Genomic DNA, 27,516 nt, shown 5'->3' on the forward strand with positions numbered 1-27,516 from the left:
TGGCCGCTGGAGGCTCTGCCCTGCTGGACTGAGGACTTCGTCTGCCCTGTTGCCCATCTGGCTCCGAAGGGCCACCCACGCAAGGCACTGACGACTCCTGTACCCACCGTGCTGTCTCCTAAACAGACTGAGACTCTGAGACTTGGGCTCATTATTCCCCACTGATTACTGTGTTTGTATTATGTTTCTCTTAGACTGTTAGAGTGCAGGTAGGATATTAATGTATGTTGATGTTCTACTTTGCATGAACCCGCATTCAATAAAAGCTGGGTAAATAGCATAGTTATTGTGTGTGACTCTTGTCTATGACTTGGTACTGGGCTGCTCAGCAGGCAGCCAGCCGAACAGGTACCCAGCTGACTTATAGGAGAGGCTGTGTCATGGACATGCGCTGGCGACAGTGACTATGGAGTAAATGCACTTTTCCCTACCCTTCCCGCTAACTACAACTAAAATCACTGGGCATCACACAGGGTGGGGCAAAACAGAGTTTATTCTTGTATTATTTATTATTATATTATTTTCCGTATGAACAACTATAAACCTAATTTTGCCCCACCCTGTATATAAACACAAACAAAGGAGACTCTGAGAAGCAAGGAGAAGGTAGACCACCCAGGGATATTGGAAACAAGGAACTGCACAGCAGAGTTCCCTGAGCTGTTTGTTTGTTTGTTTGTTCATGTGCTTTGCCTTATATATCCCAGACTCAGATCTGAAGAAGCCAGCCACCGAGTCACACCAATGAGATCAGACAGAAGAAAACCCAGCAGCCAAAGCAAAAGGAAAGACAGAAAGCTTTCAGACAATAACTGCTTAAAAAATGTGACCCCACACACAAGCAAAGGCCAAGTGGGGAACCTAGACTTGCACCCTCACCGGGCTGTAATAAACACCTACGCACTAGGGGGATGCCAAAAAAGATGAGACTTTTAGCACCCCCTTGCGGTACCATGGAGGCACCGGCAGACGGAATTCTACCGCCTCAAGGAAACAAGATGCTCTCCCCTTCCCATGCACGGGGGTCACGGGAGGCCCACTAGAGAGTCAGGACTTTCATTTCCCCCGCCATCTGTGGAAGCCATGTGGGGAGAAGTAAAGTGGCCCCTGGGTCTCTCTCAGCCTGGGAGGCATCAGCGGAGGCCTAGCAGAGCTGGAACTCCCACCCAGCGGTTGTCAGGAGGCCAATCCCGCCAGCTGGCAGTGGAGACTGGGAGGGGAGCCTGGGTGAGGAGGTGGCACCCCACTTTCCTGCAGGTGTGAGGTCAGAGGAATCCACGGAAAGCACAAGGTGTAAATAAGGCCCAGAGTCTCATTATACGAGACTCAAAATGTCCCCGTGTCCACAAAGTCACTCATTACATCAAGAATCACAAAGATTCCAAACTGAATGGGGAAAAAGAAAAGCAAGTTAGGTAAGTTGAAATCAAGTAACTAAATGTGGTAAAAAGCTTGTTTTCTGGAACTCCAATTAAAGCCAGAAAAGTAAGAAACCTCAGAATACAAAACAATCAGAATTAATGCATTATTTTAAGTAGTTCTGTAAGTTTCAAAGTTAAGGTTAAACTGATTTTTTATAAAGTCAGAAGTTTTGAAATTACATTGGACAAGTAATAGCTATTGAATAGTCTATTTTACTTAAAATGAAAATTCTAATTACTGTTCAAATGTTATTTTAATCAGTCCTCTCTAGAGTTTAATTACTGTACAGTTTTTATTTCTACCGCATGAACATAAAGTCTGAACCTTAACACCTTAATCTCTAATTTTAGCTAATAATTCATTCAAATTGGATCTCTCACAGCCCCATCTGTTATTACCTCAGAAGTTATTGGTGCATAAAGTTGTACGAATATACTATAATTATTACAAACTCTTTGGCATTTTGATATTCTGTCCTAATGGCCAAAACAAAAATTATTTTTGTTCAACCCACTGCCTCTTTGGGAGGAGTGGACTGTGCTCAGTTTGATAAACTGCAACCTGCAAGCCAAGGAAACAGGTACGTTTGGGGACAGGGATGGAGACTTAATGAGGACCTCATTTATTCTCATTCACAATCAGACCTAAAGCCATTCACAAATGCTTCAACTTCTATGAAATAATCAACAAAAGCCCTTCAGACGGATGCTTAGCAGCCAGGTGCAGTGGGCGGGTCTTCCCCAAGGTGAGCACCAGGTGTGCAGTGGGCCGGTCCTCCCCAAAGAGAGAACAGCGGGAATAACTCGTGGGGTTTAGCCTTGGAGCCCCTCTCTGCCCGGCCTCCAGAGGGGATCTTTTAGGTAAAATGCCCGGAAGGGCCTTGGTCAGGTAAGGCCAACAATTTTAAGGAGACTTCATTAACACCTGCCAAACCGAACAGAGCAGAAAATATCAGAAGGGAAAGCTTTTATCATTAGAGAAAGATATGGGTGAGATGGGGGCTGAGCACAAGCCATGCTGAAGAGATATATTAGGAAAAACGTGTGGGAAAAGCAAAATTCAGTAGCTCTTTTCTTAAAAGACTTACTAATAATTTAGTAAACAGTTTAGTTCATAAACACTAACTTAGCAAAACAATTTAGTTTATAAACACTAATAATCTCCGTGTTTATAAATTAAATTGTTTTCCCCCAAATTCACATGTTGAAGTTCTAACTGCCAAAGTAACTGTACTTGGAGACAGGGCCACCGGGTAATGAGGTAACTAAGGTTAAAGGCAACCATAAGAGTGGGAACGGTAGGGACTGGTGTCCTTAAAAGGATGGGAAGACACACCAGAGATCTCGGTCCCCGTGCAGGGACACAGGAAAGGCTGTGTGAAGAAGACACAGGGAGGGAACAGCCACCAGCGAAGCCAGGAAGAGTCCTCACCAGAAACCAAATCTTCTGGCCCCCTGATCTGGGACCCCCAGTGCAGAACTGTGAGAAAATGAATTCCTGTCATTTAAGCTACCCAGTCCATGGTATTCTGGTATAGCAGCTCAAGCAGACTAATACACTCATATATGTGACATATTCTAGAGTTTAACCTGGTTAATAACCAACTATCATTGAGACACGTTCCGTGTCCAGTCCTGTGGTAAACTGAGATACTCAGATGAGATTTAAAACCTGATTCCAACGATGAATGGACCACTGTTGTTTAGACAAAGGTTACACAAATCAACTAGTGAATTAAACAAAACTAAAGTAAATGATGACTATAACTTTAAAACTATATGGCAAAACACCAATACATTAACAGATTATTCAAAGATTGCAAATAGGCTTCACCTTCAATGCCATTTTTAATGTGCAATGCTATATGGAGATGTATTTTTAGAAGCAATCAGCTCCCTTGGAAAGCAAACTGACAGATTTGCAGTGTGCACACAGTCGTAGACAACTGAACGCGGAGACGGCTGTATCTGTGTAAGTCGGAGTTACTGAGGCAGGGCTTGTGCCAGACGGGAGGGGCCTCAAGCTGTGACTGACAACACGGTATGTTTTAGATACATTAACAAAGAGCACAACAATGTACGAACGTGACTCAAAGCAGGAAATAGATAACAACAACAAATACGTTTATTTCTGTGGGTAGAGTGACAACATAGTATGAACTCATAGGTAATCTACATAACTTACAAATTCTAAAGCAAGCCCCATAAAACAACTAGATTCACAGATTGGGAAAGGAGAGAACAGACTTACCACTTCTCTAACCATAATTTAAGCAGTCAGATTTTTTTTTAAATAAAGAAGATTTACATTAACTAGTGACTCATGGGAAGCATCTCAAAAACTGAAGATTCTCTTTAAAACCACCCCAAACAATGGTGTTACCAGGCGACTATGCTTCCATTTAAAATTGAACACACTAAAAGAGCTGTCCTTCTTCTATGATTTGTAGAGAAAATCTGAAACTTAGATTGTTCTTAATAGTCTTGACTCAAAGCACTAAGACTGAATAATTCAATGTGATCATGTAGAGTGAGGCCAAAGATTTGTCCACCTGATTTGAAATGATCACATCCTCAGCAGCTAATTAAGCCAGGACCGAAGGGATTAAACAGGAAGGTCGGCGTACCTGAATGCTCCATCTCTGCGTAACTAGACGTATTTCCTGGACACCACATCTCCTTTCTGTGTCCCATGCTAAGATGGTTATTCATGTGTTCTGTAAATCTTATTTAATAGCCCTAATAATTTTAATGATGATATTGTCACTTAATTTTTATAGCAGTGTCTAGACTTGTTATTCTTAAAATGAGAAATCATTTTTTCTCCGCACAGCACTCTCAGAACTGACTAGAAATTTCATTGTGTTTCATCATCCGAACACAAATCCAAGTCCCACTATAAAACCAGATGAAGTATCTATGTGAGAGTTAGACTCACTGTACAAACAAATTTCTCTAATCAGATTTCACTACTACATTTGATATACCTTGACTCTCAGGGCGAAAGCTCGCATGTCACCTGTCCCTGTGGACTTCCAGTCAAATGACACTGAGGCAGAAGGCCACACCTTCCCTGGGAACCACACCTCAAGAACGTCCAACATTTACCACATTTTGCTGCGTTTAATGCGTTCCCACGTGTAACGCACACCCACTTTTTGGGCCCAAACTTTCAGGGGAAAAAATCTTCCATTTCACCTTTTTAATTCAATTTCTCATTTATTTTTATTTAGAAACAAAACGGATCATCATGTTCCAGGGTATTATTTTGCATACAGATATTGTTATTGCTTTCTAGAGTTATATTTTTAACATATAAGCATAAATAAAAGAATTAAACACATTTATACAGATACAGAATTAGTATTACCCATGTATAAGGCGCATCCTCATTTTTCCCTAAGAAATTTGGGCAAAAAAGTGCACATTATACACAGCAAAATACAGTAGATCCAAAGAACACAGAAAAATCATATTCATCCCAGGAAACTCTGAAGAACATTGAGGATTATTTTACACTTAACTCCATCCTACCCCTGACTACCCCAGCAGACATGCAGTTTAGCAGTTTCACAGTAAGGCCCTCAGTTGGCTACAGCCTTGGTCCCATAAGCCAAGGTTGCAGTTGGATCCCTGGTCAGGGCACATACAAGAATCAACTGATGAATGTATGATTAAGTGGAAAAACAAACTGATCTTTCTCTCTTTACCTCTCTCTCCCTCTCTCAAATCAGTAAATAATTTTTTAAAGTGAGTAAATGCTTTGGTGTGAAATCTCTCTTCTATTAAGATCTGTGGAAATGTGGGCTAGATTTTTTAACATAATATTCCTTTGAGCCAGTCTACTTGTGATGTCGAGTCCGTCTCGGATGGCTCAGCGCCTCAGGGTCTTCCATGACAAAAGTATTTTATCGCCATCACAGGGACCCAGCTCTTGTGAGCGCCATGTAGGCGCTGCTCCAGTCACTGGGAAGAAACTAGAAACGTCCGGCTGATGGAGAGAACAGAGTGGCCAAGTAATTTCTAAAGATGAATTTTTTAAGGAATTGATAAGATAGATTGTTTTAAACACTTTTAATGAGACATCATAGGCTGTAATAATAATGAGGGTCAAGTAAGGAGAGTATCTTAAAATGTACCACAGCCCTAAGCTACACATGAGTAAAACCTGAAGAATTTTGCCTCTCTGAGGATGATGCCTGGTTGCAAGCAACAGAAAAGCTCACAGTGATTTGACAATTACAGGTCTATCTCTCGCACACCCAAAGGTGCAAAGCCAGGAAGCACAGAGCTGGGGACAGACCAAGCCCTTTGCCATCCTTCACACCTCGCCTTTGTTGTCACGCAGGGTCACCTCACATTCAGAGGGTCACCTCCAGGCATCACGTCTGGAGCCCTGGCTGTGAGGAAGGGTGGAGAGCGGAGCCTCTGTTCCTGTTGAGGAGGAAAGTGAGACTTTCTGGGAGCCTCCTCCCCCAACAGATTTCTCACATTTCATTAGCCAGAACTAAGTGGCACAGACGTCCTTGGACCAGCCGCCAGCCCAGGAGTAAGATCACCGTACTAGTTAGAACAGTAGGGATTCACCCACCTCTATGAAAGCAAACCAGGATTCCGCCAGCCAGGCAAGTGGGGAGAACCCAGTGCTAATCGGGCCGCTGGTGGCAACTGGGCTAGGTCTGAGCACGTGGTCTTTCTCCAGCAAACCACTTCGGAAGCTAGACCACATTCCTTCCAATAAAAGTGCCCAATGTACTAAATTGTTCATTGTAAATTATTTTTAAGAAAAGCAACCGTGAAACAAAAGGCATTTTAATTTTAATGGACTTTCAAAAGGTTAAAAATTAGCCAGAGAGAGAGACAGAAGTCGTTAGTCTAGCACTTGCTTTCAGCTTCTACAGCCTCTTCGCTATAATGCAGCATCTCGTCTCTTCTGGGCAGTAAACCTCCGCACACCCCCTCTGCACACCCCTCCGCACCCCCTCTGCACACCCACCCCCTGCACATCCCTCCATGTCCAGTCTTCCCGCAGTCCGTGCCCTGACGTCATGTCTCATAACCTCACCTTCCCCCTAAATGGCCCTGTTCTCCCTGAACAACCTCACTTCCCTATTCATTCTTCAGTGCACTACAATTTGGCATCTGCCCTCAACACTCCACTGGAAAAAAAAACACAAAACCTTGAAATGAACTCATCTCCTACCTGTCAGGTTCGTTTTTCTTGTTTCCTGACCTGCCTGCAGCACTTAATGATAGTGACCACTCTCTGTTGAATCTGCTGGTTCCATAATTCCCTTCTCCTGAAAGGCGGTCTATCACAGCGGTGAAGTGCACCAGCTCGACACACAGACTCGGACTCCAGACCAACTTATACTATTTACTGCTTGTCAGTGGTAGTGAGAAAGTCATGCAAGCAACACGTTCCTCTGTTTTCTCATTTGTGAGAAAAAGATCATAGTCCTGCTATCTGCCTTATAGAACTGAGTGAATTCACTTTGTTAGTCCATTTAAAAGATTAAACCCAGGACCTGTGGGTAGTGTTCAATAACAACTTACTGACAACTCTTAACTATTGTTCTTCTCTTGTTCTTCCAGTCCTTTTAGTCCACTTGCAAATCTGTACCCTGACTTGCAAAACAAGGAAGCCACTAAAAAAGGTCAAATTGTTTTTAACAACAGCTTTGTTCAGACGTGTCTGTTCCAAGACAAGAACACAGTAACAACTACTTCACCTGGGCTCCTGTGTCCCAAAGAAGTAATCGCTGATTTTCCCAGTAACTCACCTACTTTACAAATTCTGACCAATCTCTGTCCCAAATCTGTTAACTTCTCCCTAAAATCAAAACTAATTGGAACTCGAAAATCTTCTTCCTCTGAATTGTTCTCAAGGCAATTTCTCTAGTTCTCTATATTTATAAAACAACTTATTCATGCAAATACAAGACTTAATTCTTACTCATTTCTTCTTGCCAATTTATTCCAATCTTTGGGACTAAGTATTTTGAATACTGCTTCTCTCAAACAAAATAACAACTCTCCCAGTTTTCTCTCATCAGCGAACTTGGTAAGTAAGCTTCCCAAATCACCAATAAAAAGATTTAGCAGGAAACCTGCCACTTGAGTTCACCCTCATGTTCTTCCTGGCTTATAAACAGCACTTCAGGTTCAGTTGTTCAACTTACAGTGAACCTGCCTACCTAGCCTATTAGCCAGCCAGTTGCTTTTTAATTTGTATACAAAGTAATCGGGAGATCTTTCTAAAATCCTTTACTGAAAGCAAGATATACTATTTCTCCATTTTTTTCCCTTGTACAAGTGAGGGTTGATATTTGGCTAGTGAGGTTGAACTTCTAAGGCAATTTTTAAACCTAATTCAAAAATACGTAATGATGATAAACTATCAGGGCTTTTTCTTTATGTGGGTCAAAAGGCCCTTTAAGAATTGATGAAAAGCTATAAATCCCATCTTTAGCCCCACCAAAATTTTAATGCTCACATACATAGTACATACATCTTATTATTCTGCATATTAGAGATGTGGTTCATAAGTATGATGATAAGAGAAAGATATAAAATTTTCATTAACATACCAATTGAAGTTTAGACTTTTTTTTTTTTTACTTTTTCTCTCTTTTGTTCCTTGAAAACAGTAAAGATTTATTTGGCGCAAGACAATTAAAATCTTCTATCAAGTACTGGCCACTTAAAAATAAAGACTTCTCTATTTACATCAGGTTTTATAAACACCTTTCCACCGGCCTAATTTTCCAAAGCAGCTATTACTCTTGCGTAGAATGCAGGGGGCTGTGGCAGTTTAAGAATAGCATCGGTAGTCTCCTTCCAAGTGAAAACAAATAATGTTGCTAAGGATGTTTGGTTTTTTTCCCACACTACAGGACAGTGCTATTCTAATAGGCGAAGCCATCCCTTATACTGAAACTTCAGTATGAACAGAATTTAGCAAGGAATCACTCATCAAGCTTTAAAAGTGTACTCTCCTTATTTCTCAATTTATGAAACTTATTCGCTAAGACATTCTGACACAAAGTAAACTGATATGGAACAGAGATAAAATACTTCCCAAACATATCCATAGTCATCAAAGGATTCAGCATAACAGCTTCAAAATCTTTAAGATATAAGAGGTATCACTGGTGTTATCTGTCAAAAATGTCCACACCCATCTATGACAAAAAATAATTGTTAAAGCATTCACGAAAAAAAGTCAATGGCAAGATTTTTGTAGATGATTTTAGCTGATTTTAATTACCTACCATCAAGGTAGTTTGCTCACATCTGAGTAAAATCAAGCTATTTAACACTTCTTCCCAAATGAAGCAGAAATTCTGGCTAAACTGCTAAGACTTAGGGTGACTGTCCCCAAGAGTCATTTAAAAAGAGTCCTAATTCTGTTTTAAATTAATGATAACACTTTCTCAGAATTGTTTTGGGACATAGGGAGAGCAGGGGATAGCAAAGGGGAAAGGTGAGACTGAAAGGGAATGAGATGTTGATTCAATTCTTTTCTTTGAGACTCTACATAAATTGTACAATTATAGTAGAGCACAATGAAATACTGCCACCCGGTGGAACTACAATGTAAATAAAATCTTCAAATTGGAAATGATCGAAAGAACTCATGTAACTTTTCTTTTGGGATAACAAGCTTAATAATTTTCAAAATGCTTTCAAAACTAGTACTCCCTGAAAACCAGTCCAGTGGGACAGACAGCACGGGTGTGAGCACACCTTGTCCTGAATCTGAGACTCTAGGAGATTAACTGGCTGGACGGGGTTGTGTGTTTACTGAGCTGCAACGCAATAGTGGAGCCTGAGGCTGCTGGCTCCCGCTCCACTGCCGCTCACGCGGGGAGCCCCCCTAAAGAGCTCTGAGGGCTGCACTCTAATCCGATCCACTGTATTTCACAGAGCAAGAACCAGACTCAGAGATTCGAGGCTTATCGAACACTTCCAGGGGTCTTGGGAATGCGGCTTGAAGCACTAGCACCCTATTGCTATAGACATTTTTAAGACTTGTATTTTTCTTTTTAAAAATTGTGTAATATTTGTGTTCTATTCCATATCATATGTGTGTCTATTTTAATTATAAAATGTGTTTTTCCCCTCAAATGTCTTGTAGGAAATTGTTGCTCTAAGACAATGATGCACCTCTATCCTGTGCTACAAAGTCACTTGCCCAGTACCCCACTGAAGATGGGGAGGAGAAGAGTTTGAGACACCTGGAAAGTGCATTGCTCAAGTTCATTCACTTATAAACTATGTGATGAACACCTGCTAAGTGCCACGCACTGTTTTTGAGTGCCGGGGCATACTGTGATCACAAACAACCTGAAATTATCAGTGGCATAGAAGAACAAAGGCTTACTTCCCTCCCGTGCTAAAGTTTACTGCACATGGCTCAGGGCTCCTTTCACAGTGTCATCATCTTCCTTTTGGGACCATCAGACAAAGCCATCCTTGTCTGGAACAGCAGAGAAGAGCGAGGCAAAGCAACAGGAAGCAGCACACATCGCTGCCCATCATGTTTTACTGACCAAAGCTGGCCGCATGACAAACGGATGCTTCTTCAGCAGAGAACAGTCTGCCCACGGGGAGAGGGTGTGGGTACTGGGTAACAGGAATAGTCTGCCAGGCCCCGGCCTTTCCATGTCTACCTGGGAAAGGTGGTTCTGAGTAACACAGAGGAAAGAGGTCAGATCTGTCAGCAGGTGGGGTGGGAACTCAAGCCAGTTTACTTAAATTTCAAAAGAAAGGCTTATCATAAAAGGGTAAAGGACTTGTAATATTTAGGCTTCAGAAATGTGAGATAAAAATGAGTACATACCGGACAAGTAAACACAGATAGGCATTTAGAATATTTGTATGTATGAATCATGACTCCAAGTGCCATTCTGGACACAGCGCTGTATCAGCACGTACTCATGGGAGCTGTCTCTGTCCAGTGAAGGATGCCCTGGCTTATCAGAAGCAACTGGCAGGACTGCTTCCTGAGCATGCACACTAAAGTGTAGCCAGGTGGGTGGAGGCATCAGAGCCAGGTGTACACCAATTATACCTAGGATCAGCACATCGGGAGCCTAATTTATGTATGTAAAACCCACAACCACTTGAAGGGGTGCCACAGAGCCAGCACATGCACCAATCACATATGTGCCCAAAGTGTGTGAGTTCACTAGACTGTGTCCCATTTTTCATAGCTCAGCAACCCCTGCTCCAGCTGGAGGAATGCATGGTGTCCCTGCCCTCCGTTACAGCGAAAGGGACCAGAAGCTCTAACAAAACACTCTGTACTGAATCCAATCAGTGTTGACAGCATAGGCAGCTACCAAAGAAGAAAGCAAGTTTACCTACACTGCCACTCATGGTCCAGGGCAGATACATCACAGAGATTAAGACACTAATCCCGTTCTCTAATCTGAAGATACCCAGGTATGCACGGGCGAGTCCTGTGGATTCAGATTTGAGGTGGCCACCTCTGATTGGGTTTCACAATATCACACGAAAGCCAATGGAATAATGTCACGTTTCATCACAGATCTACGACTGCCACAGTGTTGACAGAAATCCAAGAAAAGGGTGCAGCATTTACAAAAAAATTGCATTATGTGTTGGGGGAAAAACAAGAGTTTAGATGGCTAGAATTTAGATCGCTTTTAGGAAGTGGCAGGAGAAATGCAGGCAAAAGTTAACTGTCAGACTGTGAGGCACTTTTCATACTAAGAATTGCAGACTTATTCTGTAGGAACTAGGAAATCATCTAATAATTTAATCGCGTGACATACACGATCTGTGTTTTAGGCAGGTAACTCTGGTAGCAGTGTGGAGGAAGGACGGAGTACGAGTTAGATCATGTGTTAGTCCACTGAGTGTCAAGGAACCAACCTACAGAAGCAGCAACAGAATGAAAATAAAAAGGGGTGATTGGGGGCAGAAGGGAGGTGGGAAGAATAGAAGTGTTTCCACAGCAGAATTTCTTACAGTGGTCTCTCAAATCAAAAACATCAGCAGAAATTGCAAAAGTCTCATTCCTTGGCCATTCCTGGAACTTTTAAATCAAAATCTTTACGGATGTGGCCCAGGAAATGCTAGTCACACGGCCCAGAGGCTCATGACGCAGGCAGCCCAGCCTCAGATGTTCTTATGTTCCCATGGATCTGAGCGATTGAGCTGTGGCTGTTCACGAGTTGAGGTTCAGTTGTACTGAGTTTAAAGTACTTACAGGAAACCAGTCTTACAGACAACGGGATATATAAGTCTGGAGCCCAGAAAAAAATTACAGCTAAAGGTATCTCATAGGATTCAAGGAGATCTTCCAAAGAAGCAATGTAGCTTGATATAAGAGGTAACCTGAAGAAAGAAGCTCAAAGAGCACTCACACTTAATGGTGGTGCACAGAAAGATGAACTTGGTAATATTAGGGTTGGCCAAGGAAGGATATATCTAGCAACAGCTAATTCCATTAAATCAACATTGACCCTTATTGTCTTACTTGTCTACAACAAAACGAAGCTCTATACTAAACTAATTCATGCATTTCAAAGTAAAAGCTTCAACATCCAGTCCAATTAGCTGTCAGCTGCCTACCCTATATTTTCCTGTACAGGGAAATGCCTATACAGGGATTATCTGTATCAATATCACCTGCCCATAGTTTTTAGAAAGCATGGACTCTTACAACTCAACAACTAAGAAGCAAATAACCCGATTAAAAATGGGCACAGGATGCGAATGAGCATTTCAAGAAGATGCAAACACAGGTGTTGCATTCTAACACATGGCCAATAAGCAAATGACAAAAATAGCCCACATCATCGTTCATTGGGAAACTCCAACCAAAATGAGACACCATTTTACACCCCCTAGGATGGCTAAAATAAAAAATACGGACAATAACAAGCGTTGTGAAGGACGTGGAAAACTGCAGCTTGCATACACTGTTGCTGGGACTGTAAAATGGTGCAGTCGCTTTGTAAAAAGTTTGGCAGTTCCTCAAAAGGTAAACAAACCATGTAGTTATCCTGTGATTCAGCAATTCCACTTCTAGGGTATATATAAAAAGAAGCAAAAACATATGTCCACACAAAACTTGTGCACAAATGTGCATAGCAGCATCAACAAAAAATGAAAACAACCTACATGTATATCAACTGATGAATGAACAAAAGGCAGTAGAACTCTATAATGAAATACTACTCCACAGCAGAAGTGCATGAAGTCCTGACATATGCTACAATCACACACTAACCTTGGAAATTTATGCTAATTTAAAAAATCAGTTACAGAGTGCCACACATTGTATGGTTCCATTTATAAAAAATATCCAGAATAGGCAAATACAGAGACACAAAGTACATTAGTATTTGCCAGGGAATGGGGGAGGGAGGTGTGGAAATTGATTAGTAATGAGTATAGGGTTTCTTTCCGGAGTAGTGAAAATGTTGCAGAATTAGTGTTGGTGACTACACAATTTGTGAATAGAATAAAATCCACTAAATTGTATGTTTTAAAGGGGTGAATGTTATGGTATGTGAATTACATCTCAATAAAACTATTTAAAAACCACATGAATTTCCAGGCTCTATCCTTAGGATTTTGTTGGTCTGGAACTGACCCAAGAATCCATACATTTAAAAGAAACTCTTGTTCTGATTTATTTCACTTAGTGTAATACCCTCTAGATCCATGTTGTCACAAATAGTATTTTTATGGGATACCCCTTCATTGCAAATAAAATCTGAGATATTACCAAAAAAACAATAAACATAAAAAATCCAGTAACAAAATTTTCATTTGATATTATTAATACAAATATTTATTATTCCCATTTACAAAGAATGTCCATATACAAGGTCTTTCAAAAAAAGTCCAGCCATTGTTAATATAACAAGAATGGTTTTCATGCAGTATTGACATAACCTGGCAGCCAAAGAGAGTGCACATGTGTGAACTGCAATGCACATGTGTGAACATTGACTTCCCTGTACTAATCAGTATGGGCAGTAGACACCATTGAGTGATCACGTGTACTGTGTGGCCATCACATTCAAAATGACTGAGCAAGTAGAGCAATGAATCTGCATCAGTTTTTTTGTTAAGCTTGAACATTCTTCCATGGAAACTATTTGGATGATACAGAAGGCTGCAACTATAAGCAACTTGTGATTGGCAGCTTCATCACAACAATGCATCCACTCACGCATCATGTCTCGTGAATAGCTTTGCAGCAAAACATCAAATCACCCAGATGACTCAGCCCCACTACAGCCCAGATACAGCACCGTAGAACTTCCAGCTTTTCCCCAAAGTATAATCACCTTTGAAAAGGAAGAGATTTCAGACCATCAATGAGATTCAGGAAAATATGACAGGGCAGCTAACAATAACTGGGAGAACTGTGTGAGGTCCCAAGGTGTCCACTCTGAAGGGGACTGAGGCATCATTGTCCTATGTACAATGTTTCTTGCATCTCATATCTTCTTCAGTAAATGTCTCTATTTTTCATATTCCATGGCTCGATTCCTTCAGGACAGACCTCATATATCAACTCATTTCTTCATCACACTTATTCGGAACTAGTAAATGTTAAAAGTTACACTTTTAACCAGTGTCTTTTTATAAAACACTCAGAATGTACACAACCTCAGAGTCCGGTTGATGATATTTAGAACAGTTCTGACTCTAACAGCATAGAAATTATACTGTAACCCCAAACAGTTTTCTGTGTAAGGGAGTCCAAATTACTCCAGTTCTGGACCTGGTCTGTATGGCTACTGCCACACTCATCAAATGGGTAGATTTTTAGTGACTTCAATCACTGAAGAAGGTAATAAGTACGTTGGTAATCTATAGTAAAACACATGAATGCCAATGTTATTTTAACTGTTCCCAAAGGTACAAACGGTTCATAAAAGCCACAAATATAACATCCAGAAATGATGGCAAAAGAGATCAAATGATGATAAAAATTCTCTTTGTTCATGGGAACAGTTTAGGTCCTTCTGCAACTAAACTGAAAAGGAAAATGATTTTAGAGTAGCCCTTCCTCTGACCCCCTGTGATTTAACTAGGTGAAAATCAGAATAAGGCTCTCTGTTAACATGACATTAGGACTTAACATTCAGAAACATGAAGGCCACAGAGCTGATGACGGTAAGCATCTCACCCCAGTGTGCACTGGCTCTTCCACAGACCTCAGCTGGCTGGTCACGGCCCAGTATGCCACCATCAGGGCAGAAAACTGAGAACATGTTCCAGGTAACAAAGTTCAAACTTTTGATGGTGCTGGAACTACAGAACACTTTAAGGTGCTTAGTGTAACAGAAGCCCTGGCACCTGTGCCAGCGCCAAGACCAAGAGCCACCTCTCACATCTAGGGGAGGCCCAGCTGGTCTGCCCTGCCCTGCCTGCTGAACCCATCTCTGCCAGAAGGCCAACATTGCTGCAGACTTCTCTCACCTCATTCAGCAATCCATTCTCTGGCTTTCTACAAATCCAGCGGATAAATCTTCCTCTCATTCATTCTCAAGTCCCAAACGTCGGCAAGCATTACCCTCACACACAGAAACATATTTAATGAGGTATAAAATCTCTACCATATGGGTTTGTATTTCCCTAAACATCACAGACTGTGTTACCCTGGTTCATATGAATGCCTCATCCAGCTTATTATTTTGTCTCCAATGAAGCACCAAGGCACACTTGTCAGGTGGCACACTTGTAAAGTGGCACACTTGTAAGGTGGCACACTTGTCAGGTGGCACACTTGTCAGGTGGCACTTGCTCTACCACCTTTTCGGAGGGAAAAAAGAGTTTCATAACTTTCCTCCCTTCCCACCATGTGAGTAAAATAATGCTTTAATTTTCCCTAAAGTTGGAACCTCGTTCTGCTTTTAGGAGACATGAACAAGTCATCTAAAAGCAGCAAAATTTTCATTTCAGCTCCCAGTAACTTTCTGGCAGAGGGCTGGGATCAGGTACTGGGGGAGAAGGAATGAGAAACGGCCACAGCACCTACTCCTGGATTATTTTAGTCCAGCACAACTTGTTTGCATAGATGGTAGGTTGTGGCTGGACCCAAGAGAGGGAAAATAATGCTTTTCATTTTTATCTGCATGCCCTTCTTGATGTTCTCAAAACTTCATCATTTTGACAGAAACAACACATTAAATGAATGTTATGATGAAAAAAAGTAGGAAGGGGGATTAAGAAAATGTCCAGAGAGAAGACCAGCTGGAATTGAGTCTCAACTCACCTCTTCAATGATTCCTTGGATGGTTCATTGGAGTGTAGTATGCACAGTTATGCTCTTGAAACACTCTCACTTCATTAACAGAGTAAACAAAGGACCAAGGTCGTGTACAGAAGACCTTTCTTCTATTCAGTTTATCTAATTAAAACTGATGCACTGCACTCACAGACCTTGGCTGGAATGTGGATGGGACCCCTTAGGCAGCACGTGTCCATCTACCCTCTGCTCTGACACAGTCTTCACCAAGGCATAGAAATGGGTAACACAAGCAGTTTTGCAGCGGCTGCGGCGCAACCTGAATACAGGCATAATATTGCTGCAATTTAGGCTCAGTGTATGGAGCAGTCCAATTACATAAAGCTGCTGCCTCTGTGAACACACAGTTTTTAAGATAAATAAAGTCCATCTTAGTAAAAATGGAAAAGCAGAGAAACCTTTCTACTACCCAAAACTGTTGTGTATCTTAAAGTTATAACTACTACTTTGTTCTAGATACTTTATAAATTAGTCCACACAGCAACCCTAGTGTGGTTGTTTACCACCCCTTTCTAGAAAGAAAGTAACAAACTCACTGGGTTAAGTAATTTACGTAAGGTTTCACAAGTCTGTTGCAGAATTTGGTCTAATCTGGCTTTATCCTACTCCAGACATTTGTCCTCTCCACAGTACTGTGGTGTCCCTTCATACTGTCTACAGAGAATATGCCTTTCATCTAGAATAGTGAAGTAGTTACAAGGCAAGCTTTACACCCAAAGACAACTGATAGCCTCTTCTAATACTGTTAGAATGTTAAGAACAATTTAATAAATGTTTTAATTTTTTTCAAGATTTATTCTCTATTGCAGGTTATATTGCGTACCCCCCCCCCCAAATTTATATTTTAACCACCTAAGCCCAAGCTCTTCAGCACATCATTTTATCTGGAGAGAGGGTCTTCACAGCAGTGATCAAGTCACAGCTAAGTCACTGGCTGAGCCCTACTCCAATATGACTGGTGTTCTTATCCAAAGAAAAAAAAATCAGACAGAGAGACACATAGAGGGAAGATGATAGAAAGACCTATGGAAAAGACAGCTATCTATACGTCAGGGAGAGAAGACGAGAACAGATCCTTCCCTCGTAGACCTCAGAAGTGACAGCTTAGATTCTGGGCTTCGAAGGCGCCAGAACTACGAGACAATAAGTTTCTGTTGTTGAAGCCGTCCATTCTTAGTATTCTGTTAGGATAGGCCAGGCAAACTACACATTATCTTAAAGATGTAAAGTCAGATGTTGATTTGTTTAACCTTCTTAAATGCTAATAATAGATTATTTAGGAATGCAAAATTTCCATGTGTCAGTTTTACTCTCATGTAATTATTGATGCACAGAGGTGACATGAAATTAAAACAAATTCCAGTTTGTGCAGAAGGAATAAAAGAGTGGACTAAAAACAGTGACGATTTGATCACTGAAGTTCTGGCCATTAAAATCTAAGACCATAAAGCCTGAGCCTGTCGGCACAGGCATTTAGTGGCAGATCACAACTAAAGAGTCGAGAATCTTCAGAATGGAACACTCTCAACAAAAATAACTTCATTTTAACAAGAAGATATACATTAGACTCTATGTGTGTCTCCATTACATACCTATATAAACATGTATGCATATGCATGTGTACATAAAAATATGAGAAATAAATGAAATAGCAAAATCACGCATTGTTATTTTGCAAAAATTTTAAGAATATGCTGGAAAAAATCTACCTATAAACTTTTAAAAATCAGAGATTGCTTCTACTGTCTATAAAAGCAAAAACTGGAAAAGTAGAGAAATATATGAAACAACTGTTTATACACATTGAGCTAAAGCATGTGGGACTGTAACCCCTGAGAAAAGAAAAATAAACAAAATGAACAATGTGAATGCTTTTGATTTCTGCCTGTAGGGAATTTCTGAACCGCAACAGAGGAAAGTGATCCCAAACAGAGCCCAGAAGTCTTGTGATTAAGGAAACAGAAATCCAAATTTAGGAAGAACAAAGTGACTAGAATTTGGAGAGCCAGATTCCAGAGATGACAAAGCCATGAAGAGAAAAAGGTCCATAAACCTGCATAAAGGTCTCCTGGACTCTGGCTGCATCCAATTTATGAATGCAGATGATGGAATTTGAAAGAGCTATGCAAAAAAAAATGTCAAGAAAAACACCAGTGCTCACGTAGCACTGGGACCCATCTGAATGTCCACCAGAGTGAGGAGATCTTGTGTAACACACGGTGTATTCAGCAGAGAACCTAGAAAGAGCATGGCTTGGTAGGTCTAGTTCAGGGCTACAGTAGACCTATAGTAAAAGATACTATAGGCCTGCCCTTATAAACCTTCAAGATCAACCTCAAGATGAACAAGCAAATCCACAAATAACTGCTGAGGAAAAAAATCCAAACTCTCTGATACAATGTAAAACTAAAATGTCCAGCATCTAAACAAAAATCAATAGACACAAAAGTCAATTTCTCTCCTATGTATGATCAATGAACAATAGAAATTTAAAACTGAAATTAAAAAACATATACTACTTAAATAGGATTTTAAAACCCTTACATATAAATTTAACAAAATATGAACTGAATCTGTATGTATAAAAACTACAAAATTCTAATGAAAAAATAATAATAAAAAGCCTAATTAAACAAAAATATATTCCATGTTCATGGGTTAAAAGAGTCAATATTTATAAGGTATAAATTAATCTGAATTTAATCTATAGTCAATGAAATTCCAATCAAAATCATAGCAAGCAGTTTTGTAGATGTCAACAAACTGATTCTAAAACGTATTTGAAAAGGCGAAGAACCAGAAGAGCCAATATAATACTGAAGAACAAACTGGAGAACTAATCACATTCCATTATTTCAAAATTAGTATAAAACTATAGTAATCAACACAGTGTGATATTGGTGAACAAAGTAGAGACATAAATCAGTGGCACTAAATAGAGAACCCGGAAACAGACCCATGCACTGCAAGCACAATTGACTCATTTTTGATAAAAGCAATTCAACAAAGAAAGAATCGTATTTTTGATCCATGGTATTGGAACAATTGGATATCTGTACACAAAAAAATTAAAAAATAAACTAGACATAGACCTTATACCACATATTTAAAAATTAACACAAAATTGATTATAGACCTAAATATAAAATATAAAACTATAAAACTTCTAGAGTGGTGAACACAATACAATATACAGATGATGTATTATAGAACTTTACATCTGAAACCTATATAATTTTATTAACCAATGTCATCCCAATAAATTCAATACAAAAGAAAAATTTCTAGAAAATTGCATAAGAGAAGATGTAAGTGGCCTTGAAGTTGGGGATGATTTTTTTATTCAAATCCAAAAGCACAATCTCTGAAAGGAAAATTAATAAGCTGAACTTTATTAAAAGATTTCTATCTGGAAAGACACTGTTAAAAGAATGAAAGGACAAGTCACAGACTGGGAGAGCATATTTGCAAATCAGGTATCTGTCAAGAGTTTGTATCCAAAATATACAAAGAACCTTTAAGAGTTGGCAATAAGAAAACAAGCCACCCCATTTAAAAATAGAGAAAAGATCTGAGTAGGTGCTCAGATACAATATCAGTGTGTTAAGGAGGATACAGGAAGGGCAAGTAAGCACATGAAAATATGGTCAGCATTATCGATCATTAGGGAACTGCAAATTAAAACAATGAGGTACTACTTTACATCCTATTAAAATAGTAAATATCCAAAAATTAAGCAACACCAATTACTGATGAGACTACACAGCAACAGGAACTCTCATTCATAGCTGGTAGTAATGGATTAAAAGTGCTATGGCACCCTGAAAGATGTGTGTCTACACAAACACTTATACATCAATGGTCACAGCAGCTTCATTCATAGTCACCAAAACCTGGAAGCAACCAAGATGTTCTTCAATAGGTAGATGAATAAACAAACTGTGGTGCATCCATAAATAGAATATTACTCAGCAATAAAAATAAATGAGCTAACAAGCCACATACACGCACAAAACCTTCAGATACATCCTCGTGAAATAAGGTAAGGCAGAGTTTAAGTTTCAAAAGAAGGAAAAAAACATTGCCTACAAAGAAATGGGCTTATTTTGACATCAGAATTATCAACTACAATGGGTGCTAGAAAGTTACAAAGGCAAAGCCATCCAGGGGAGACTAATTTTACCAAATGATGAATCGAGGATGAGGGCAAAACAAGGACATTCTCAGGCATTTAAGAACTCAGAGATTTTATCTTTCATTTCCTGTTTCTTGAAAATTATTTGAGGATACCATCCAACAAAATGATTCAGATATTCAAGAAAGAGGGAGATGTGGAATCCAAAACAGTGCAACTAACATAGAAGTTCAATAAAAAAAAGTCCCAGATAGCTGCACTCAGAAAGCTATAGATTAGTGAAAATTAGAAGAGAAATTCTCCATTCTTTAAGAAAAAAAATGTTTACCAAAAGTAAGAAATTTGTTTTCATCAAATAGTGCAATCAAGCTGGGAAATTTTGAGGACTGGTGCACTTCTGTTTAAATAGGTATTGTCTAATTTTTATATGGTCACTCAGAAAAACCTAAACTCAGAAAAGTTAAAGTTGCTACATTAAAAAATAGCAATCTAAGCAAATTATTCAAAGTTTAGAAGGAACACCAGAAAAGCTAAAACAGGAAATGAGGACTGGGAGGGCCTTTGTTCTTAGCCATTTTAATGTTTATTAATAGTATTAGGTTATTTTATTATAAAAAGTATTAGTAATAGTAGTACACAGTAAAGAAGGGCAGAAAACCTAAGAGGGTGACTTTCAGTTCCGGCACAGAACCACAATAGGACGTTAAGTGCTACCAGACCACATACCCTAGTGGGGTACAAAAAGAGGCACAGGGAAAATGCATAGCACACAAAGAATGCTCATCTTCTGTACTAATTCTTTGTTTCTTTATCATTCTGGACTAAATGGCCTATCTTTATCATATAAACTTCCACAGAGATCTTCATTTCGTCCGCTTTCAACAACTACTGAGTGTCACGCACTCCAATTCTTCACCACACACATTTAAAGAAAGTGCTGTCTACAGTCATATCACTGTATGACTGTAGGAGGCAGGAGTCTACATTGGTATAACCTTTTCAGGGCAAAAATTTGGCAGTCCTGCTGGAAATGTAAACTAGGGCTACACTTTGACCTAACGATTTCATTTCCCAGAACCTACCCCATCCAAATGCTCAAAGGTAACTCTATATACAAATTTTCCACGAGGCTGTTACTGTTTGTAACAGAGGAAAAAAGCCGACCTAAGTCAAATGCACATTGGTGTATGCAGAATATTTTGGTGCCATTTTAAAAAAGAGATACAGCTACATCGAGTGACACTAACAGGTGATGTATATCCACACAAACACATATATTGGGCAATGAGTGGGCCCAAGATGTTTGGAGGAAACAGTTTTTCACCTTGTGCATTTGATTTTATTTTTATAAGAAGCATTATTGTTTTTACATTTAAAAAAATCAGAGCATGGTTTAACTGTCATATATTTGAAAAAGAGAAAAACTCAAGCGTCTTTTTATCGGTTCACTCTCAAATCTAATGGGGGAGCAGGAATCATAACGCAACTGGCACGTTGCAGCCTAGGATTTGCGAAAAGGCAGAATTCACTGGCGGGGTCATTTTTTAGTGGAATAAGGCAAGAAAATGAGGGCAGAGCTGGGAGGTGAACCCATGAGCGGTGGGGCTGGCCGAGCAGTCCAGGGACCCGGCTCAGGAAAGGACACCGCAGGTGAAGCCGACCCTCGGAGTCCGCGGCAGCCCGCGACGCTAGCGTGACCTGGGTAACGAACTGGAAATGGACTGAGCACTGGGTGTGGGGGAAGGAGGCTGGAGGCTCCAACACCTAAGGGGAGGAGGGCGGGGGACAGAGCAACAGGCTAGGGACTGGGTCGGCGGCGTGAGAGTTTGGCCGGCGGAGAGCGGGACGGCTTCCGAAAGTGCACGGACAGGCCGGGCGCCCGCCCGGGCAGGGTGCGCGCCGGGTTCCCGCTCCGCTCTCGGGCGGCCACCGCTGCCGTACCTTCCCAGGAGAGCTCTCCTCCGGGCTCCCGCTTCAGGAACTTGTACCAGAAAGTGTCCACGCGGCCCGGCTCCGCCCCGTCCTGCGCCGCCTCCTCCGGCGCCAGCTCCACCTCCCCGAGCCACAGGCCGGGCTCCTGCAGCGCCAGCGCCCCGGCTCCGGCCGCCGTGCCCGCCGGCCTCAGGCGCACCGCCCCGGGCGGCTCCCAGCGCCCCAGTTCCGGCCGCGACCCCACGACCAGAAGCTCGGGCCGGGCCCCGGCCACAGCGGGCGGCACCACTACCCCGAACCGGAACCGCATGGCGGCGGGCGGCAGGGCTCCCCTTGCCTCGCGTCTCCCGGCGGCAGACGGGGCCGGAGCGCGAGGCGGCCGCGGCGATTGGACCGCAGCGTTTGAGGCCCGGACGCGAGAGGCCTGGGCGCCGGCAGGGACACGTGCGAGGCTGCCCCTTTTTTGGGCTGCATCACGCGGCTCAGGAGCCCAGGCCTCGCCCGGGCCAGGACCTGAGGCAGAGGAAAAGGGTCAGTGGGAGGCACCACCCGCCTGGCCCATAGAATCGGGCTGGCCCCTGTCCAACCTGCCTGCTTCTACCCCAGCTCCGCAGGGCTGGCGACTTGCAGAAAGAAAAGGGAAATAAAATGGGGTTCAGAAAGGGAGGAAAACCTCCCGAGCCCTGCGGTTTTGCAATCATCTTTCCAAATGACGGGAGATTACTGTATGAGGTTCCCAAACAAAAAAGGGAATGGCATGTAGAAAGCAACCTCTGTAACAGTGAAGTTGGAGAAGGATCCCGGACCTGGTATCTGGAGAGCCCGGAGCCTTAAAAACGTCACGGACTCTTTGCCTGGGCCTCAGGCTCTTCATCTGTAAAACGTGGGCATAAAATAATTAAAAGACCCTGCCAATCCCAAAGCTTCTCTGATTGGTGGAAGAGGCATCTCTGAGGACCCAGAGCTGTTGCAAAAACACATTTTTTTCCCTTAGCTACTCCAAATCGATGCCTGAAATAAAACATGATCACTTTCCTTTAAAAAAAAATTGTACTGTTTTAGTATGTGTAAAATGGATTGCTTTACCTTCCCAAGTACAACAAAAATTCATCCTGTGATTATAAATGCATGACACTCATAACCTTTAAATAGCATAAAATAGAACTTTTTGTTGAAGAGTGTCTTCCAGTAACAGCACTATTTTTTCAACTTAAAACAATTTGATGTCAAGAAACTCAGGTTTATAGCTATTCCATCAAAAGAAAACTATTCACAGGGGAGGCAGGGCCTTATTTTTGGCACTGCTATAAAATAACCAAGTGTCCCATTTACTTATTTGTTCCTTTTTGATTCTTTAATAAAACCGTTCTCCTGTTCTTACATTTGTATATTCACAAACGCTGAACAATCTCTTATTTGAAAACTTGGTCATCGTGAAAGCCAAAATGTCATGCATTCAGAATATCCTAAGTAAAACAGAAAGCACAAAAATGTAAACCATACAAACTCAGTACTCTCTGTAGAACAATTAGTAAATGAATTAGTACACTTTGCTCTTAAATATTGATATTCCACTCAGTGTTTGCTTGGTTGCTAAGCTGAAGGATAAACACAAAGAAAAATGTGAAGACAGCAAGGCGGGCCAAACAAGGCTGATTCATTAGCAAAGCCGACGTGAAATCACAGTGGCATGTGAGTCCATGTATTCAGATTGACCCTACAGAATATTCTTAGTCTCATTTTAGGAAATTAAGAGTCAGCTGGCCATGCAAGAACACTAGGAGCTGACAGTTTAGGACTTTCTTGTTGAAAATCTGCTGCCTCTATTGTGTGCTTTCCAGATGGCATTATTCCCATCCTCTCTTTCAAAAAAAAATACTGTCCATTGTCAACCTAAATAAAGAAGTAAACTGAGGAAAGCTCAAAATTGTCAAAAATAGGATTTTTTCCCATGAAGAGCAGAGGAATTGCAATACAGGAAATGCAAACTATAGCAAGCTATACATCAATCTATCGAGGACTTGGAATAGACTGTATTTGTGGGCAAGGAATGTAAAGAGGGGAGAGTTCAGTTACATAGAGTCTATTAAAATCAAAAACAAAAACCAGCTTTGAAAATTTCCTGAGCAGACAAATAGAGCCCAGTCATACAAACAAAACTCAATTCAGCTTATTTTGGAAGGTCAACCAATCTGGGTCATTTCTTGTTTATGTCTCAAGAAACCATAAGCAAAATTTCCCAAGATTAATATGAGGTAACCACTGACCAACTCCCTTTCGTTTAAGAAAAGTCCAATATTATCAGTTTACTGTAAAATATGAATTTACAGGAAATCCGTCTCTCAGTCCTTATGTTTGGTGTCCCTACGATTTTCTATTTTATATCCTCCAGTTCCATTTTAGGTTAAAATTCTTTCACACCATTCCATAGATAAAACATCAACAACAAAAGAAAGAAACCAATGTATTTGTTTAACAGACATTATTCCACTTCTTGCATTATAAAGAAGTTGAGTAATTTTAACAGTTGGAAGTACCTCTAAACAAAATTGGTAACATGGATTTATATGTAGTGCAAATGTGATAGCTACATTGTGCAGCCAGTAAAACACAACTAGAAAGTAGAGCAAGACCAAAATACGGATTAAAGAACATATAGCGAAGCTTCGATCATACTGTGACTGTAAATCATTTGAATTTGTTAACCACGAAAATTATAACAGCCAATGAGCCCTAATTATGTGCCAAGCATGTAGTTTTCATACTCATATGATCTTACATATAATTCTCTCACCAATTCTTTGTGGTAACTACGACTGTTGTCCCCATTTTATGTGAAGAAACAGTCACAGGAGGGTCCGGTAAATAGGCCACAACAAGGAAGGGACAGAGCCAGTGCTAAAAGTCATTCATTCAGCTTATAGTTCAAATTTATACAACACATAAAATTGCATTATATGCAATGTGCATGACTTGGTTTCTGATAAGGAAAATCATTACAGAATGCACTTAAATCCCAGCATATTTAAATGAGTTATTCGTCATTAGGTCATAATAAATAATGAACTTCCTGTAATTATTTCCTGTAACTAACTTGATCCTTAGAAATGATGGCACAGAATCATAAGCAGCAATCTGAATTGGTCAATGAGTCTATAAAGACCTGAATGTCTGGTATTGAGAGTGGATTTGAGGTCAGGTTCTAGAAAATGGTCATTTGATGCCTTTCTATGGCTTTCCTGTTGGTAATGGAAATGTAGATTTAAGAGACCAAGGTGATGAATTTTTTCTAGTTATTAGGCTGTGTTATGCCAGGCTCTTTTTCCTGCTTATGTTCCCCATGTGACTTTTTTTTTTTTACATTTCAACGAATCATGGTATTTAGTAAAAAGGACTATTTATGAAATCGATTTGAGGCCAGATCCTTGATAATATGAAGACAAGCTTACTTTAAAGCAAGAATCAACTCAATAGAATAACATAATTCTGGCAATATTTTTTAAACACCAAACCCATTTCTTTCACTGAATTTCTTTTGTATGGCGCTATCGTATAATAACTACAACATTTCTTGAAGAATGGGTGATAAATTCAAATGTAGAGTTTCAGGATCCAATTCAAATGTTAATTCTTTCAAAGGTCCCTGGGGGAAAGGTTTTACTTAGCTCTCTGTGGCTGATGTTTTCTGGAGCAATCTTTGACTTGTCAATGGGTTGTCATAAATTTGTCCTTACAACATCGTGTATGTGTACACGTACTCACTGATGTCAGCCCCATTTCCTCCATGTGCTTAGGGACTCTTGTAACTCTTCATTTATTACTTATCAGAACATATCTAGGAGCTTAATGTATCACATATACTATTTCAAATTTTGAACCTTAAAAAGTAAAAACAAAAGCAAACAAACAAAACCTTCCAAGGAGAATTTGACTACAGCTTAGCAACTTTTGTACATTGTGGCTGACTTTTCTAGGTTAGAAAATTGTGGGCTAGGCTATTTGAAATCCCTTCGAGAATCTGGAGCAGTAGAAGGAACTGAGCTGCACCAAAGCTTTATCCAAAAATCTCACATTTCTCAACTGTGTAAACAATTCATGTCCTCTTTGATACATATACAAATCTCCCACCTCCAGGGGATTCCAGTGAGTCCACTTCCCACCCCATCCTGACAGAGAGAAGTACTGAATCTTCCATGTCTCGCCAACAGCCAGTTTTGTCATGCATCTTTTCTGTGATTTCTACGATATTAAAATGTTAATGAGTAACCACAAGAAGGATCACAAATAACCTCAAAACAACACCCAGAACTGCCAGAAAGTTGAACTGTATGAAAGTCCAACAGCCAAGGATTTAAAGAAGCTATATTCATCCAGATGGGTTGGAGGGGTGGAGATAGGGAACTAGGACAAAGACAATACAATGTGACCATGGCAAGGTGGTGGCAGCAAGGCGGTGGCAGTGGTGGCTGGCAGGATGGGTGGTCCCCCGTTCAAGTGCGGTGGATGAAAGTCAGGAGGGACACCTTGGTAGCAAGCGATCCCAGCCCTAGACCAGACTGCACAGCCCAGGGTTCCAGCACCAGGAAAATAAAGCCTTATAACTCATAAAAGCCACTGGGATTTGGGGCAGCAGAACAAACTTTCCATCTCCTAGAAGAGTTCATTTAAATGTCCCACATAGTTCTAGAATGTATGCAAACCCACTCGCTCTGGGGACCGCCACCAGGGCCACAGCTAGAAGGACACCAGGCACATGGAGGACCCGGGAGAAATCACTGGAAATGGGGCAAGCACTGAGCAAGCCCCAGCAGCCAGGCAGGGGCACCGTAGCCTCTCTGACTCCTCCCCCACACACAGAGCCATAAAGTGGTGAAGCAGGTTGCCCTGCTCTGGCAAATACCTAAGGCTCCACCCCATACAGCCTAACAGGTGCATTAGGACAGAGGGCCAAAGCAGCTCTGCCCAATACACAGAAACAAGCACAGGGAGGCAGCCAAACTGAGAAGGCAAAGAAATGTGGCCTAAATGAAAGAACAGAACAATACCCCAGAAAGAGAACTAAATGAAACGAAGATAGCCAACCCATCAGAGGCTGAGTTCAATACTCAGAGAACTCAATGAGTATGGGAAAAACATAAGGACAGAAATGAAGGCTACACTAAGTAAAGTAAATAAAAATTGGCAGGGAACCAACAGTGAAGGGAAGGAAAGCAGAATTCAAATCAATGATTTGGAACATAAGAAAAAATAAACATTCCACCAGAACGGAATGAGGAAACAAGTATTCAAAAAAAATTAGGAGAGTATAAGAAGATTCTGGGACATCTCCAAAAGAGCCAATGTCTAAATGATAGAGATGCCAGAAGGAGAAGAGAAAGAGCAAGAAATTGGAAACTTATTTGAAAAAATAATGAAAGAAAACTTCTCTAATTTGTGAAGGAAATAGACCTGCAAGTCCAGGAAACATAGAGAGTCTCAAACAAGTTGACCCCAAAAAGGACCACACCAAGACACATCACAATTAAAATGCCAAAACTTAAAGATAAAGAGAGAATCTTAAAAGCAGCAAGAGAAAGGCAGAGAGTTACCTACAAAGGAGTTCCCATAAGACTGTCAGCTGATTTCTCAAAAGAAATTTTGCAGGCGAGAAAAGACTGGCAAGAAGTATTCAAAATAATGAAAAGCAAGGACCTACAACCTAGATCAGTCTATCCAGCAAAGCT

The 27,516-nt window shown here is 40.8% G+C and overlaps 1 protein-coding gene across 2 annotated transcripts in view; it reads right to left on the bottom strand.

Annotated features, from left to right (window-relative positions):
- EPM2A (EPM2A glucan phosphatase, laforin) overlaps positions 1 to 22,286 on the bottom strand; it is a 74,358-nt gene extending 52,072 nt beyond the window's left edge. The window contains exon 1 of one of the 2 annotated variants that reach the window (XM_053663457.1): positions 21,803 to 22,272. In XM_053663457.1, coding sequence (XP_053519432.1) covers positions 21,803 to 22,103 — 301 coding nt within the window. In that variant the 5' untranslated portion in view covers positions 22,104 to 22,272. Of the gene's footprint in view, positions 1 to 21,802 lie in introns of both variants that reach the window. The other variant, XM_053663458.1, reaches the window with a different exon arrangement.
- Between the last annotated feature and the right edge of the window lie 5,230 nt (positions 22,287 to 27,516).

Source organism: Artibeus jamaicensis, unplaced genomic scaffold (assembly GCF_021234435.1).
Source record: "Artibeus jamaicensis isolate MK-2021 breed Jamaican fruit bat unplaced genomic scaffold, CSHL_Jam_final contig_3176, whole genome shotgun sequence".
In the NCBI taxonomy this organism is placed as follows: domain Eukaryota; kingdom Metazoa; phylum Chordata; class Mammalia; order Chiroptera; family Phyllostomidae; genus Artibeus; species Artibeus jamaicensis.